At 39.4% G+C, this 17,824-nt stretch overlaps 2 protein-coding genes across 30 annotated transcripts in view; one reads left to right on the top strand and one right to left on the bottom strand.

Annotated features, from left to right (window-relative positions):
• arhgap21 (Rho GTPase activating protein 21) overlaps window positions 1-8,805 on the top strand; it is a 126,261-nt gene extending 117,456 nt beyond the window's left edge. For 7 of the 10 annotated variants that reach the window (XM_008112405.3, XM_008112407.3, XM_008112404.3 and 4 more), the window contains 7 exons: window positions 1,526-1,599; window positions 1,687-1,776; window positions 2,439-2,564; window positions 2,761-2,802; window positions 3,174-3,279; window positions 5,176-5,207; window positions 6,240-8,805. In XM_008112405.3, coding sequence (XP_008110612.1) covers window positions 1,526-1,599; window positions 1,687-1,776; window positions 2,439-2,564; window positions 2,761-2,802; window positions 3,174-3,279; window positions 5,176-5,207; window positions 6,240-7,940 — 2,171 coding nt within the window. In that variant the 3' untranslated portion in view covers window positions 7,941-8,805. Of the gene's footprint in view, window positions 1-1,525; window positions 1,600-1,686; window positions 1,777-2,438; window positions 2,565-2,760; window positions 2,803-3,173; window positions 3,280-3,987; window positions 4,269-5,175; window positions 5,208-6,239 lie in introns of all 10 variants that reach the window. The other 3 variants (XR_010007087.1, XR_010007086.1, XM_062983750.1) reach the window with 2 other exon arrangements.
• Window positions 8,806-14,893: 6,088 nt separating this feature from the next.
• The window catches only part of kiaa1217 (KIAA1217 ortholog), a 387,178-nt gene continuing 384,247 nt past the window's right edge, over window positions 14,894-17,824 (bottom strand). For all 20 annotated transcript variants that reach the window (XM_016994285.2, XM_016994286.2, XM_062983745.1 and 17 more), the window contains 2 exons: window positions 17,418-17,543; window positions 14,894-16,757 (listed from right to left, as the gene is read on the bottom strand). In XM_016994285.2, the coding sequence (XP_016849774.2) occupies window positions 16,251-16,757; window positions 17,418-17,543 (633 nt within the window). In that variant the 3' untranslated portion in view covers window positions 14,894-16,250. The remainder of the gene's footprint in view (window positions 16,758-17,417; window positions 17,544-17,824) is intronic.

Raw genomic sequence — 17,824 nt, 5'->3', positions numbered from 1 at the left:
AGGGTCTTCTCAGTGGTGGCCCCTCGTCTATGGAACTCTCTCCCCAGTGAAATTTGATTGGCTGTCTCCCTCCCGACCTTCAAGAAAAAACTAAAAACATGGCTCCGGGATCAGGCCTTTGGTCAATAATGGGAGCAGTGCAATAAGAGACTAATTTCATGATGACAACTCAGACTGACCCTGTAATAGGATCTAGATTATGTGATTTTAATTGATGTTTTAATGTTATGTTTTGAATGGTTGGTTTTATTTTTTTCTATTTATTTACTGATGTATTTTTATATGTAGCATCGAATTGTTACCTTTATAAAGCCGCCCTGAGTCCCCTTCGGGGTTGAGAAGGGCGGGATATAAGTGCAGTAAATAAATAAATAAATAAAGTCTAAATCACAGTCTAACTGATTCTGGAGAGCAGTTGTTTTGAGGAGGCTATATTGAAGGTTCGGGGATGGGGAACCTGAAGCGCTGGGAATGAATCCAGGCCTCCTGGGGTCCCAGACACTGCGGGATTTTGTCAGCTGACCACAACCCTGTTACTCACTTACCTGGCCGGGTCCTAGCCATCGCTGCCGAAACCCGGCCCCGTGAGTGAGCGAGCAAGGGAGGGGAGGGCCTTTGCCGCCCTCGCTCGCTCGCTTGCTCACTCACTCACTGGGCTGGGCCCTGGTTCTGCCATTGCTGCTGGGACCCGGCCTGGTTGATGCGCCATCGAGCGAGGGAGGGCAGGCGGCAACGGTACAGCGGCGGCAGAAGCTTCCCCCTCCTCTTCCTCGATGGCCACCCTGCCGAGGAGGAGAATTGCCAGCAATAACGGGCGGGGGCAGCATGCAAGCCTCACTTGAGGGCTGCACTGCCCTCACCACTTGTCCTCTTCTTCTTCCTCCTCTTCCTCGATGGCCAGCCTGCCAAAGAGGAGGGAGGAGGAGGATCGCCAGCAACAGCAAAAGAGTCTCCTCCTTTTGCTACCCTCCCTATTATCCAGCAGTTTCCCTTATCCAACATTCTGCCTGCTCGTTTATGTTGGATAACTCTACTATAGTAAGTTTCTGTCAATGGCACAAGAAGATGGTAGCTTTAAAAGGTGGCTAATGCCGAAGCTGTGTGTTGTCAATGGCACAAGAAGATGGTAGCTTTAAAAGGTGGCTAATGCCGAAGCTGTGTGTTGATCCTATAGTGTTATCTGTATCAAACAAATACTGTTTTATCTGTTTTCAAACGTTATTCAGATGATACTACTTTATCATAAAAATAATGTTGTGGCATTGCCGAGTTAGCTTGTAGCCTCTTGTTTTGGTATAGAAACATTTTCTAGTAGTCAGGGTGCAAAGGCACAAATAGATTCAATCATATCATAATATTGGTTGTATAATGAATGGGAAGGCACTTTTAATATGTATTCCATTACTCTTGTGCTACTGCTCATGCTTAGTTCTGTATGAGTGCTCTATTTATTGCTTTCTCCTCTCTGCAAAACAAAAGTAGGTTTTTTGATACCTTACAATAAAATCATCTTTTTTCTTATCAGACAAATATGGAGATTTCATAGATGCCAATAGAAGAGAAGATCCTGTGGAGCGACTAAAAACACTAAAAAGGCTGGTATGCTGATTTTGGATATGTACCTGATCTAATGAAAGTTTTTATGTGTACTGACTATTTTTGAACTCTGCTAAAATTATGTTTCAGATCCGTGATTTACCAGAACATCATTATGAAACACTCAAATTTCTCTCTGCACACCTGAAAACTGTAGCAGAAAATTCAGAAAAGAACAAGGTAGGTAATTTGTGTAACTGGATTTGGAGTATTTTATTAGCTAGATTGTGCTTTTGGAGCAATGATGATACCAACATGGCTCTCAATATAAAGCATAACTGAGAGCACTTGGGTACTTTGCATTTTTTTTAAAAGAAACTATTCTTGTTCACTTTTGTGATGAATTTAGGATTTGGGTTGTAGAATAATCCCTTGAAAGCAGAGCTTCCAGAGGTTATTTTTGAACTACAGTTCCCAGAATCCCTAATAAGGAGCTGCTTGATAAGGTGCCTAGGAGGATACATTACTGGGTCAGGGCCTCAGAATCTGTTGTGGAATTAATTTAAAAGTCTGTACTTTGTTTGGGGGGTGGGGGGAAGGCTGGAGAGAAACTTCAAGATTTGGTCATTGGTATAGTTTTGCCTGAGTTAATGTCAGCAAGGGAAGGCAATCTTTGTCTTGATTACCAGCATCTATGAGAGGCCAGCTTAATGCACATGGTCAGCATTAGAAGAGATTGTTCCGAAACTTGTTATGATGTATCTTTGACAGTGCAGTCTCCTGTGAATCACCTGGAAAGCTGTATCTCAGGAGCACTTTAGACAGGGTAGATGAGTATCAGTAAGTAACACTGTAACCTATCTTCAGATTAAGAAGTTGCATGTCTTTTCTTTGCTTCTCAGATGGAACCAAGAAATCTGGCAATAGTATTTGGCCCAACTCTTGTGAGAACATCTGAAGATAACATGACGCACATGGTTACACATATGCCAGATCAATACAAAATTGTAGAAACACTTATCCAAAAAGTAAGTGAATTCATTTCATCCTCCCAGGTTAATTACGCAAGCAGACCTTTTGCTTCAGCTAGACCAGCTTTTTCCAGCTTTTCCTCCTCCTTCTTTGAGCTGCTCACTCCTTGCTTCCTTTTGTTTCTTTGATGTGTCCACCTTGTAAAGATTTAATTTCTTTGGGATTTTTCACTTTTTTTATTTTAAATTGTAGCATGACTGGTTTTTCGCAGAAGATGATGCTGAAGAGCCCCTTGTAAGTACTGATACTTAAGTATTTGGATTCTATCAACCCACATAGTTTAGGAATGCAGTAAATTTTCTCTATAATGAGCACACATTTTCCTAATGTGTGTATTCTTTAAGTGTTCCTCACAAGGGTTTTTTGTTACTTTTTGCTCCATGTAGTTGGCGAAGTAATTGAAATGTAGTTAACTCTGTGTTTCTCCACTAGAATAGTTTTCTGCATTGTACTCTTTCTTTTCATTCTTAAATATCATATGGAAAATTTAGATGGAGAAACTGGTTCTCTGATGGATTAACTGTGGATTTCTAAATACTGTTGAATCGTAATGAAGCCACTGTCTGTGACACGATGATGAAGAGATCTTTGTTTATTAACTGTAGACAGCAGTTCAGGAGGAAAACACAGTACAGTCTCAGCCAGTGCCAAACATAGATCATTTACTCACCAACATTGGAAGAACGGGAGTATCTCCTGGAGACGTATCAGGTAACTCTTGCCTGGACGGTATTAGTCTGTAGGCTAGAAAATTTTCTTCTGATAATTTATTATAATCTTCTTTTAGTTTCTTTTTCCTTTGCTATTAACTTACTTTTCTCCCTCCCATGGCTATCTAATTTGGGTGTTTTGTTCAAAGGATGATAGTGGTTGGGCATTTTCCATGATGTAGGTTGGGATGCTCTCTTAGCCAACTAATATGTATTGTGCAGTCCATGTGTATTACTGTTGTTATCAGTAACCATAATTATCCAAATAATTCTTACCATTGGGTGGACATGATCTTTGCTTCCATGTAAATGGTTGATGGGAGGGAAGAAAGCTTTAATACCTAAACCTGTTTTGAATGCAATATTTCCCAAACTTGAGAAAGTAGATCAAGCTATTAACATTCACTTCACTTGACAACTAACCAATATTTTTCCCAAGTAAGTTTTAATAGGTTATATATATATATATATATATATTACTAAACTCATTACTTCTGTTTGATAACTGTCACCTTTATTATTTGCCAAAGCACTACTGTCGAAAGGTTTCTTGGCAACTTTCCCTTCTCACAATCGCTGTACTGTTCCACTAACCAAACATGTTGTTTATCACAAATGTTATCCCTTTGTCTCTAGTTTGTGTTTTAGTCCATTGAAGACTTTTTCAGCATTTTATTGAAACAGTCCCTCTATCCTGATGTTGAAACAGGAGAAGTGGGAGGAGTCTATCACACGGTGATGTCACTAATGGACTCTGTGATGTCACTGATGGACAGCTGGAACTGTAGGAAGAAGGAGGACTGTTGCCCACATTGTAGCTGCCTTGTCTGCAGAAATCCCCGTTTCTTGTAAATGCACAAAGGACTTAGACGATCTATACTGTACATTTTTTTCTTTTAATGAGTATTTGAACAGACCAGTGCTACTTTTTAAAAGTGTTTCTGCTGTTTCTTGTTATTTCTGAAGCAGACCCTGAGGAGAAATAACATGGTATGGTCCACGAGTTTTTCCTAGTCATTAGCCATGTGTCAAAAGGGGCATGGCATGGGGCTCAGCTCATTAATTCTTAGGCGGGGGAACCCCCTGAGAGTTGGAGAATGGCAAAGCAAAACATCTTTTGGTCACTGTGCTTAGCCCCCTCGTACCCCCTTTATAACTGTATAACCTTCGTCGTCGTTCTTTTTTTTGCCAGACAGTAAAACTATGGTGTCCATTTTTCATTTCATAACAGCGCTTCTTTTTGAATTAAGTACAAAACTGATAGCTGTGGAAATCTAGCTAGTAACAAATGAAAATTTCATAAACATGTAGCCCAGACGAGCATCTGAATGCTGAACTGGGGCATTCAGATGTCAACCCCAATGCAAACAGTTTGACAGCCTACAAATGTGGTTTTCAAAACAAAAAAGATTTTTAAAAAAAAATGTTTCAGAAGGTAGCTAAAGGCTCTGAAAAAAATGAAAGAAATTACATTGTGCATTTTATTTACAAGAGTGTACAAAGTACACTCCTGAAAAGGTCTCTCAGCTGCGGTTTTGCAGGGCTGTGTATTTAGAACATTGAATAATTATTAGTGTTTCTGTTCTGTTTTATTTAGAAGAACATGGCTACTTTGCCATTTCTGTCATTGAGCTGATTCTGCCTACAACTCACGACATCCTTTCATGGCGGTGGCTTTCTGTGGTGCAGCTTGCATCTTTGTGAGCTCTTTCTTACTCTCCACTTTGTTCTGATTATTTGAATTTTTTGTTACTTAGTTTGCTCTCACGTTTCGTTCTGTGCTTGTCCTCTTTCATGCGTCCAGCATTGTCTAGAGCAAAAGCAGACTTAGTGCAGTGTTAACTAAAGTGCAGTGTTGTCTAAAGTGCTGTCTTTTGATTCTCCTCCTTCTGTACAGATTCAACTACTAGTGACTCTGCAAAATCTAAAGTAAGTTATCAGATGTGTATTTGGTACGTGTCTTCATTTCCGTATCATAATTGTCTAAGATGTTCAAGTGAATGGAGCAGATTGGAGTTTCTTTGAGGCTTAGAACAAGACTAGTTTTGTATTTTAAACTGTAGTTCTGGAGACAGTGGTTTTCAGGACAGAAAAAGTATCCTTCGCATAAATATTATAGATAGTGGTAGATTTTATTTTTAAAAAATGATTTTGGGTATTGAAGGCTAGTTCCATTTTTTATATAAATGAATGAATGAATAAATAAATAAATAAATGATGTAATTTATTGTACACCAGAACTTGTTAAAAAGAGCTTGTATTTCAACTATGTTTGGAAATTACAGCCATTAATTAGAAAAAAAAGTCATGTATAAAATATCTATATCTGAAATACCTTTGATTGATCATTTCTATCTGATAATTTCTGTCTATCCTGGCAACGTTTGACCAAGCCCCCAAATTTAATCTAGTGCAGTGGTTCTCAACCTGTGGGTCCCCAGATGTTTTGGCCTACAACTACCAGAAAACCTAACAGCTGGTAAATTGGCTGGGATTTCTGAGAGTTGTAGGCCAAAACACCTGGGGTCCCACAGGTTGAGAACCACTGGTTTAAAGGGTCATTGCATCAGGCATCATCATGATTGTCTTGTTGTTTCCTCAGATTTACCTTGGATTTACCAAATTATATGGAATGGAATTGCCAAAGAAAAAAACCCTTATGACCCCCTCAATTAATTCTCTGTTGGCCTAAAGTTTGGTTTGGGCAGTTTATTCAAGAAACATGGGAGAATACCACAGCAATTGATGAACTGATGGATTTCTACTAAGGAATCAGTGTGCTGAGACAGTACACAACCAATACATAGCTGTGGGGCAGAGGTTGTTAGCCTTACCCATTTTTATTGCTAGAAGTCCATCAAATGCTTTACCAGAGAACTCTTTTATTTAAGATGTGATTCACAACAAATTCTATTACTTTCTGATTGTGATGGATTTCTTCTGTCTGCTGCTTTCAAACAGGGTTCTTGGGGATCTGGAAAGGATCAATACAGCAAGGAACTGCTCAAGTCCTCCATCTTTGCGGCAGCAAGTCGCAAGCGGAAGAAACCGAAAGAGAAACCTCAGCCCAGTAGCTCTGAAGATGAGTTTGATAGTGTGTTTTACAAGAAGGAGTCGGTAGAGCACTGTCATGACAGTTCAGCAAAAGAGGAGGCACAGAAAGAGGACCCAGAGAAGGAGACGGCAAGGAGAAAACTGAGGACGACAGTTCCGAAAGAAAAAGAGAACAACAATAAAAAAATGCCCACAGGAACCAAGGATGAAATATTGCCAGTGAAAGAGGGTCTGACCTCAGAGGATCCTTCAACACCTTATCTCCAGAAATATGTGAGATCCCCCAATCTCAGCTTTCGGCTCAGTACGCCAAAAGCTTGCATTAAGTCACCTGTCTTACATATCTCTTCGCAAATAGAAGAAACTATCTCTGATTCTGGCACTATTCTTAGCAGTTCTTCACAGGCTTCTCTGCAGAAATTTCCCAGTAAAAAATTGGCCAGTGAGTTTTTAGAAGCTGATGTCAACTCCATCACTTCAGATTACTCAACAATATCTTCTGCAACATACCTAACAGGCTTAGATTCTACCATGCTAACACCAGAGTCAGTGACAGGGAGTAAAGGAGAGGAGGCTGATGATGAGCGGAGTGAATTGATCAGCGAAGGTCGCCCTGTGGAAACAGATAGCGAGAGCGATTTCTCTGTTTTTGCTGCAAGTTCTGCTGTGGAGAGGCTCTTCAGGGGAAAGAGGCAAGACGTGTCCAAGGGCAGCCGAAGGAACTCTGAAGAGAGTGAAGTAAGTTGTACGGAAGGTAGTTTGACGCCAAAGTTGGACAGCCGCAGATTGTTCAGTTCACACAAGCTTATTGAATGTGATACTTTATCCCGGAGAAAGTCAGCCAGGCAGAAGACGGATAGCGAGGGATCAGGAGATGCCAAGTGTGAGAAAGAGTCCCTGGCAGTGACAAAGATGTTTGACATAATGAAGAAAGGAAAATCAACTGGCAGCTTAGCTGCAGTCTCCAAAAGTGAGCCTGAAAAGCAGGAACCTACATGGAGGCTCAAAATTACAGACAGGTTAAAACAGCGTCTCAAGTCATCTGCAGATGATATGTTTGGAGTAGGTAATCAGAAATCGAACTCTACTGAGATTTCCAAAAGAAAGAACATCAGGCGAAGGCATACGTTAGGAGGCCAGAGGGATTTTGCTGAAATAAGTGTTCTGAATGCCTGGAAAGCTCAAGAGAAAAACCCAAGTAGGGAGAAAGACATTTCAGCAGTGGACCGATTGAAGCCCAAATGTCCAGTACAGGACCTTTCAATTTCAGGCTGGCTTGCACAAGAGCGTCTACAGACAAGCACAACTGAGCTTAAGACGGGTGAAAGTGGAGAGCCCAAAAAGGGGAAAACTAGCAGATTAGCAGATTTGTCAGAGCCGTCTTCATCTGCAGAAACATGGGCAGAAGAAGGAGGTTCTTCTTCTAGTAGTAGTTTGACTCTGGTTTCTAGAGCCCCAGTGTCGGGGCAGCTCCAGCCGCTAGACCATGTCAATGGAGAAAGCTACCAGAGTATGAATAGAAATAACTTTAGTCCAACCATTGATGCCCATCCTCATAAATTATCTGGGAACCAGGTGGTTAGATCTCGATTCTACCAGTTTCTTTGAAACGGAGGTATAAATGTCCATTATAACAATTCAAAAGCAGCTTCTCATTTAACCTGTCCCCAGTTCAATATTTGATTTCCTGTACCGTGTTACTTTGCAGCTATTGGAAAAGGTTTTTTTTTTTTATCATCTGTGTGCACTGAAAAGATGGTCTTTAAAGTGCATTAATACAGCCAGAATAGTGGGGTGGGAAGGGCAGAGTTTAAAATATATAGAGATATATAAAAATTAAAAATATAAATATATATAAATAAATTTATTTTAAATAAAAGTATATTTGATTGCTGCATACACATGTGGAACAAAGCATCTAATGCAACATGCTGTGTAATACATACATGGTTTTTTATGACCGATGTTTGGTATTAGTATGCAGGAAAAAAAGTTTGTTTGGGTTTAGTCACTAACAAGTGCCTCATCAAAAAAAGGTCATTTGGTTTGTTAGGGTGCCATAATTATTAAATTAGATGTTAATATAAAATGCATTTTACTGGTAAGAAGTTTCATTACATTTTACAAATTTTAACATGAGTGGGTACAGAGCTTCCATTCCTTATGCATTCCAGTTGGATTTTTGAGTTTTATATTCCAGTTTTAATACAGTTTTTTGAGTTTTATGTGACTTGAATTTTTAATCTTTCTGTAAAATAAGTAACTTAAATGTACATACTCTATGTGTATCTTTTCCTCAGATACCAGATTTGATATGAATGTTGTAACATAGATATGTAGATAGTGGATCCTGGATGAAACTGGTTTCTTTTATTGAGAATATAATTCTGCATGAAAATTTAATGAATCCAAATCTGTAATGCCTGTGTGCATACCCGCTTAAAACACTGGAAATAAAATCGTTTTGATGGTTCATTTTGTGGACTGACTTGTGTAAGACAGTGTTCAAAATGCCATGTATGTTTCATCTAAATTAGTATCAGCCAAAATCAGATAATGAAAGGTTGTTGAAAAATGTTCATGAAGGTGATAGGAAAATTATAGGCGAACTACTTTGAACAGAACTTCTTTGCAAATATTATTTGTCAGGGTGGTGAGTCATTTAATATTAGCACACTCTCCACTTTCATTTTATTCTTACAGTTCAGCGGCACAGTATTTCTTTGGATCCATGATAGGTTTTTGTTTTATTGTTGTTTTTGAACACAATCTGCTTTAGAAATTTTGGCTGAGGTTTACTGAGTATGAAAATATGTACAAAAAATTGGAGGGGAAGATGCCCCATATTTCTCAGGCCAAGTGAATGCATGCTTCCAAATGATAAAGTTTTTTTGAAGGATGCAGTTATACAGAAGTGTCTTACAGGGGTTATAGTAGTCATCCTCCCAATGTGTAAACAGCCCCAGAATACTCAGACTCATAAACCAGGCAAACAATAAATGATGTAATGTTTTATTGAATTTTAAAAGGTTAACTATTGCTGTGAAACTTGAAAGAAAATACTCAAGATAATGATTTCAAATACAAGATCCTGAAACAAATTAGGTATCAGAAGAGCAAATCAGCTATTTAAACAAAGATGACAAAGAACATCTTTAAGCCAAAGCCAGGCTGCAATATAAGCGAGATACTTTAGGAAGGCCAGCCGTGCTTCAACTGATGGGTACTGACAAAGGAATGGCCTACCTGATCCCTTTTTAATGGTTCAAAACAGCCTGGCCACAATGGAGCATTACAAGAACCTATGTCCTAGAACACTGATTCACCAAATTGACTTCACAGACATAGTTGGTTTTCAGCTCCATGGCCACTGGACATAACTAAGTTTTTTGAGAGCTGAAATCCATCACTATCTGAGGATCCAAAAGTGATCATTAATGCCCTAGGACCAGGCCTGTAGCGAGGGGGGGGGGTTAGGGGTTCACCCCCCCCTCCGAAATTTTTCAGGTTATAAAAAAACCCTGGTTTACTCATGAATTTTAACTGGTTAACCAAATCCCCATGCTAAGTCTATGAGACACAAAACATTAAGAGTCCCTCCAGGCACTATCTCAAGCAGATATTGACAGGTTTGTAGCGGGGAGGGGTGTGTGCTAGGGGTTAACCCCCCCCCCCCCCGAAATTTTCAAAACCCCTCCCGAAAATTTTTTCTGGCTACGGCCCTGCCTAGGACCATGCTTTCGGAGTCACCGGTGGCACAGTGGGTTAAACCACTGAGCTGCTGAGCTTGCTGACTGAAAGACTGGCGGTTTGAATTTGGGGAGTGGAGTGAGCTCCCGCTATCAGCCCCAGCTTCTGCCAACCTAGCATTTTGAAAAAATGCAAATGTGAGTAGATCAATAGGTACCGCTCCAACGGGAGGATAATAGCGCTCCACACAGTCATGCCAGCCACATGACCTTGGCCGGCTCTTCGGCTTAGAAATGGAGATGAGCATCAACCCTTAGAGTCAAACATGACTAGACTGAATGTCAGGGGAAAATCTTTACCTAACATGCTTTCAATACAACATGTAACAATCACTTCAAAAATGTAAACATATTTTCCTAGAAATCTGGATATCACTACAAAATAATATCTACATCTTAAATGCCTTTTGAACTGTGTATTTTAATCTTTGAGGTATGAGTCTAAGACAGGCATGAGCAAACTTCAGCCCTCCAGGTGTTTTGGACTCCAGCTCCCAGTCCAACTCCCACATCTTGGGGGTTGAAGTCAAAAACATCTGGAGAGCTGAATTTACCCAGGCCTGGTCTTGAGAAGTGTTAAAATTAGAAACTTGGCCTCAGGGACGGACCATTTTGGGGAAAAATAGATTGGACAGGCTTCTCTCCTTGTCCTGGGAGTGAAAAGTCTTGTGTGAAGCCCATAAGAAAGTTCTTCACAGAACTGTTTTAATTAAGACAAAAATAAGTTTTCCTTTCCATTCTTTTTTACTGTAAAGCAGAAGTGTGTGACATGCAACTCTCTGAGGGGGGGTTGGACTCCACAACTTCCTTCAGACCTTGCTAACTTCACTAATGATCAGGAGAAAAAAGTCCATATTGCCAAATCCTGATTTACAATTTTTAAAAATGTTTCAAGTTAGGTCTAGCTAAGAGCATTAAATGTCATAAAGCCTTAGTGGGAATCGCGTGGCCTTCCAGATGTTACTGAATTGTAACTGATAGCATCCCTTATTGTAGACTCTGCTTGCTAGATATGTTGGTATTTGCGGTCCACCATTGTCTAGAAGACCACATGATTCTCATCCCTACCATAAAGTGGGAATTATATTTTTCATCAACCAGCAGTGAAAGTGCAGCAGGGAGCCTTGATAAATTGTGTTGACATGGTATATATCCACCATATTGCCATTTTACTTTGATTTCTGTTAATATTGTTAGGCAAGAAATATGTTTTCTATATGATTTTAGAATGAAGCCTAGCTAGTGCAGTTCTCTATACTGTGATCTGTATTACACATTTACATCTTTTATAGCTGGTACTTCACTTTCAGCCCATCGTTTGTAACTAGAATTTAGATTTGGAAATTGACATATGCAAAGTTGATGACTAAAAAGGCTATATGATAGGAATGCGTGGAAATTTATACTAAGTGCTAGGATTCCCAGGAAGTTGCTACAAGAGAAGTAGATACATGCATGAGTAAAAATGTCACCATCATTGGAGAATTTGTGGAGAAAAATACCACCTGTAATGATGGCTGGATGCTTCATTTTTGTGCAAGCTGGTCACGCGTTTGTTCAATTCACCTCTGCATTGTTTGCAGTGCGTCATCATCTGTGCTGTTATCACTGCTTTGCACTAAGAACCCAAACTTTTATCAGAAAAAGAAGTTAGTTTTGTCACAGGTTGCTTGCCATACTTCTGACCATTGGATTAATAAATAGTTTTTTTAAAAATTTTGAGCCATAAAACAATGTAACTGCATCCTTTATCTTTCTGATAACTTTAATTTATAAATGTGGAATTAGAAGTATTACACACACATACGTAATAGATTTTGTACCTGTTATTTTGTATGGCAATTTGTCTTACCCCATATTTAAAAAGGTTATTCAGGATATTGCCAATTGTGGGAGTTTGTTGACAAGCAGAAACAAGACCCTTTTCTTTATATCAAATCTCAAACTGAAGAACAGTTGAAAGCAGACAAGTGTGGATTTTCTGGCCAGTAAGGTAAGCTTGAAGATGAGGTGCTTGCTTTTCACATCTTTGAAGTGAGAGAAACCACTGCTTCCACGGAAAGACAGTCCTCAGCTATGACAGGATTCCACATAAGAAAATTTCAGTCTTTGTACATTCAGCCCTTTCCACTGCCCTGGAAGCTCTTGTAGTTTTTCCTTGGTTTTTTAGTGGTGTGTCCACAATTTGACAAGTCAAATTGAACACTTGGAATCCTTTATTGATATGGCAGAACATACTTGAGCCAGCAAACAGCCTAACGATAACTTATAAACATTGGTGAGGGGCATATGGGCTGTGGCATCATATATTAATTGCCATGTTAACAGTATATGCACATGTATGTTCCCCTTATGCCTATGTACATCCTTTTTGGGTAGGGTGGATGTTGGCAGTCTCTTTGTCCCTCTGTAGAGCCCAAAGCCTCCGAAGCCACCCCTTTCATGGCTATTCTGGACCTTGTAGAGAATGGGCCAGGATTGGAGTAGCTCTGGCTAGGTCTCTGTAACCAGATGTGAAGTTATTAGTCTCACTAAAGTTGGCTTGGAAATTCAGAAAAGCTTAGCATAGATATAATCATTTGATGTATGTATAAGGACAAACCAGGTGAGTGAAAAAATTAACTTGTTATATGACCCCTTCTGATCACGAGTTTCCAGATTTGTTGAACTTCCACTATTGCTAGGCAACTATTGTTTATAGGGTTTTTGTCCATGTAGGAAAAATTCCAGGTTGAGGGAAAGCACCTTTAAATGACAAAAACAGCCCTTGTTAAAGGGGTCAGTACAAAATGTAGCCCGAGGAGTCGATGCTGATAGCCTCCATGCTATTCTGAGCATGGGCTATTCTGAGAATCAATGCTTTAAATAACAACAGTTCATTCAATACAGTCATTAATGTTACTGGCAACAAAGGTATCTCCCAGTATCTAACAAATAACTACTAATTTTCAGACTCGAGTTTCAAGTTCTGGGTCACGAGGACTACTGCAAATATTTCACTTTCAAGAGTGGACAGTTTGATGTATCAGTCAAATCTGATATGTAAGGCATACAAAAGGCCCTTGGTGTCTGCTGGGATTTAGTGCCATATGGATAACAAAATCTGCAGATGTTGAAATCCTATTATATACAGTGGCATAGAAAAATGAAGTCCTTATATAAAATGGCAAACTCAGTAATTGCTTTTAAGCTATGGGTAGTTAAATGTGTAGATACAGAATCTGTGGATATGGAGAGCTGACAATGTTCTTTTTCAAAACACTGCCAAGACATCTATACTTAGTAGAATAGTGATGAATGACTTTCACAACAACCTGTTGCGATCTTCTTTAGACACATTGATGCAAGTACAATAATTAAGATTACAGGCTGTTAGTCAAGAAATCACCAGTTTAGATATCACATCATCCATGAATTCAGACAGTATTGAGAGAGAATGTGGTTTTTTGGATTCAACTGCTTCCAGATGATATCAGCTTCTGAAGAGAAAGAGTATCTTTTGAAGCTTTCATTTTACAGCTATTGAAATTTCATGGCAATTTGCATAGATGACAATCACTATACAAAGAACAAGATGCTTGTTTCTACTCATGTTGCAGCTTCACAATGTGACCCAAAGCCTTTATGTCCCAACATAGGGCATACTAGGCTGAGACGTATCCTACGCATCCCCAAGTTTCCACATGTCCCCTGAAACCTGCTCACATGTGGCCATTCTGTGTCTCATGAACAGCAGATGCCAAAGATGGGAAAAGCCTATATAGACCTGTATCTATGTACAGTTGACTGCCTTGCCAGTCTATAAACAGCACTGAATGTTTGCCCCATTTGTATCCGCTCTGAGTTCCCTTCTTTAATTGCCTCCCTTTCCTCCAGTCACTAGCTGTATGGTGGTGTACATATGCTACAACAGCTAAATGAACCATTGGGGAGATTGAGAGGAGAGATGTAGCTGTAGTATACTTCTACCTGCTGAGTTATTATGCTATGCTGCGGCATACAGGATCTTGGCTGTTTGTTAAAGGTTAATACAGAGTGATGTTAAGAGGTAGTGAGAAATGATTGGTTTATTTCAGCTAGAAGATACTTCATCCACTGCAAGTACCGCATGAGTGGGTTGAGTGCAAAGATCATCCAGTGCACCAAGGGTGGAAGATTCTTACTCAGAAATGTGTTCAGTGCTTCTGAAATATGCAAAATATATTTTGCCCTATTCATAATCATGAAAGGAGATCTCCTGTGATCAGTGACAGAGCCATATGTTTCATACACAGGATCCAGGGATTTCAAGTCCACTCTTGGACGAGATCAGACTATCTAGCAAATCTCCGCAAACATCTTTCCTTAATATTTTGAAAGTCATCTATTAACCTTGCATTGTAAAGGTAATAAAATAAAGTGGTGTTTGCTCTCAAACACATCACATGAAAATTATATGTTTTGGTCAAAGGTTCAGAGAGGAATCAAATTAGGCACTGATATACATAATGTTTTTAAAGTGACTAAAGCTACTCTGGTAATTTGTCTTTATGTCTTTTTACACTCAAGAATCAAAACCTCTCCCCTTCACTCATGATTGTAGTTATTAGGTCCGTCAAAATAGATGCCTCAATGAAGCAAGGGAGGACAGAGAAAAAGAGCCAAAGGGGAACAAAATGGGGGTGGGTGGGGGTGGTGTGGAAAATTTTCCTGTTATCCAAGTGTGAGCAAACTCTGTGAGCAAAAGCAAATACATAAAAGAATATCAAATGGGTTCAGTGCAATGTATCCCAAATAATAACATACAGCATTAATAATATATACTAATGCATATTAAATCAGAATACATATTTATTGATTAGTTATTTCCAAGCTCTAGCAGGAGCCACTGAAGTTAAAGCCCATAAGATTTAAATGGGTCATTTAATCACAAGCAGTCTACTGAAATCAAGGAGACTTCAGAAAATTTAAAGGTTGGACTATGTCATAGTTTACATGTGACTCATTATAAACATTAAAAAATAAAGGTGTGACAAAATAATACCAAAACGTAAGCATGCAGCCCTTTATTTTCTGTAAAAGGGTTTTTGAGTGTCAGTGTGCTTGCATGTTGGTATATTATATTATAGCATTGTACAAATAAGATATTTACAGAAAGAACATTAGTTTTTCCATGTATGTTGCTTTTAAAAACCATCTACCCCCCACTTTTCTTCTCCAAGTGACCTTCCCCCCAAAAGTATACTTTAAAACCATGCATAAAATGGACCTTTGGTGTGGAAACCTACTCTATGTGCTCAGCCACATACAGTATTTATATTTATATATTTATATATATTTATATTATATTATATACAAATGTTTTCCATTATACAGAACAGTACATAAGCGTACACTTAAAAAATCCACAATGCAATGCTTCATGATATATCCAGGTCTCAATAAAATGGAGAAATGAAAAAGAGGAGACTCAGCTAAAACTAATCAGCAAATGCCTAAATGTACAAACAATTTTCTCCTTGGCATTGCAAATTATTAAATCTAATCTAAATGGCAGTGCAATAGATAAAATCATCTCATACACATCAGTGTCCATCTTAAGTCTGTGGCTTGTGTAGAGGAAGTGTTCAGCATACTACTATCAAATGTACATTATAATAATATCAAATGTTTTGGCAAAAAAGATTTTTGAACGTAACCATGAAGTCTTTTTTGTTGTTGCTGCTGATAAAAATAGAAATCTGTAACAAATCTGAATAACACTAAAATAAAAGAAAAATATTTTAGTTTCAATTTTATAATTTTGAATTATCACACCATGTTTAGTTCTTGTACTTAAAAATAGCTTTATACAAAACAATTCATTTTAATACATTTTTTCATGCTTGATACATTTCTGCACACACATACTTTGTCACTCAAACTCAGGACATTTTTGTAACAGTTTCTGCCTGAAGGAGGACATCATTTCCCCCACACACGCACCCACACACCCCAACGCACTCTATTGCGTTTCAACAGCAATGAATGCATATAAAACTACTTATGACTCTAAATTATGAATATCAACCCAATATTTAGCACAAGTTTAGTATTAAACCTAAAATGATACAGCGGGGTTGGTAACACATTCCTCTGCTACAATATTGGCTGCAATTCCATCAACAACTGAGATGACTTTGGTGAACCTTTAGGATGGTTCCTTGGTGATGGTGGAAGATGGAGTGGATTTGCTGACGCTTCCATTCTGGGACTTGTAGCTGGTGAAGCTGGGCGTGTGGATGGACCTGATGCTCTTCACCCCTTGGTTCAGGGATGTGGGAGAGGTGGGAGAGGAGAAGGAGGGCGAGGAGAAGGGAGATGGAGGAAGAGGATTTGGCCGGCCATTTTGAGTCTGGATCGAGAAGGAAAGATGGTGGCCTTTACCTGTGTGAGTAGGATTCTGGAACTTTAAGGAGCCGTTAGAAACAGAAGGGATGAAGGAAGCAGAATGAGTAGGACGACCTGTTTGAGGACTGAGAGGGTTAGAAGGAGGAACAGAGGCTTTAGTAGGTGGGCTTGGAAGATTAGTGCTATCACCACTAGACACAGAGCTACCTTTCCCAGAGGTGGAAGAAAAGGCTGGAATTTTTGAAGCAGAGAGGGTAGGGGAAGTAGCCTTATAGTCCCCACCAGCTTTCTTAGCACTTCCATTAGCCTGTAAATAAATAAAAAATGGTGGGAGACAGTTTAAGTCAGTATTCACGGTAAACCAAAAAGGGACCACATGGGAAATTAGGCTTGTAGAGAAAAGGAACAAATGGTTTGAAACCTGAATTCAAAGGTTTTTCCTACCCGCCAAACTCCCTCTCCATTCCCTTAACTATGTGACAGAAAATGCACAGAACAAGAAGTTGAAAAAAAGAGAATATGTAAAAGGATGGGGATCCCAGGCATCTGGGCCGATTACCATATTGGCCATGCGTCAGGATTGTTAGATGAGGATGATAACAGTTTTGGTGCATGGTTAACAGGCGCTGATTTGAAATCGGTTAAACAGGGTGTTAGTATCAACGGTTTCATCTGAAATGCTTCAAACAGTTTCTGTTGCTGACACGGAAGAAATTACAGCTGAGTATTGGAACAAAACTCTAAAAAGCAGGAGATGTTTTTGATCAAAGACATGCACAAGCATGGCAAAAGGATAATTCTACCATTTAAACTCAAGCCCTGGATTTCCAGTTCCAGATTTCATCAGCAAGACAAAAGTCCATTTTTCGGTATCATCCAAGTCAGTCCCCTTGGCATACACGTTTACTAAAACACACACAGAACAGCTTGAAAGTCCATCCCTAGATTTGGATTAAGGTAAAACTACCTGTCTGTACTGGCGCTGATCCTGTAGTTTGTGTGGTTTGCTGGTTTTATCCACGCTTCCTGGTGGGCGACTTTTTGTGGCTGCAGGGATTGGCATTCTGCTGGTCTGGGAAGTGCTGGGTGAAGCCTGCGAGGAAGGTTGGGGTTCAAGGGAAGGAACAGAAACAAGGGAAACATGGGTAAGTCTCGTTTTCCTTGGAAAGAAGGTGGCACACTTTGGGCAAAGCTGCTTTGTGTGAGAAGCCAAAGCCCTACATGCACAGAAAGCACCAGAGGAATCCACATCACAAATCAAACCAGGTGTGTTAATTCCATGAATCAAAAATGGAGGACAAGGCTGAACTACTGATCAACTTCTACATCTAACTTGCAGTTTCAGGTGATTTTCCACCCACAGAGGAATGCTGA

Source organism: Anolis carolinensis, chromosome 6 (genome assembly GCF_035594765.1).
Source record: "Anolis carolinensis isolate JA03-04 chromosome 6, rAnoCar3.1.pri, whole genome shotgun sequence".
In the NCBI taxonomy this organism is placed as follows: domain Eukaryota; kingdom Metazoa; phylum Chordata; class Lepidosauria; order Squamata; family Dactyloidae; genus Anolis; species Anolis carolinensis.
Note: the sequence above shows the minus strand (reverse complement) of the source record. Positions and strands in the feature narration are given on the sequence as shown.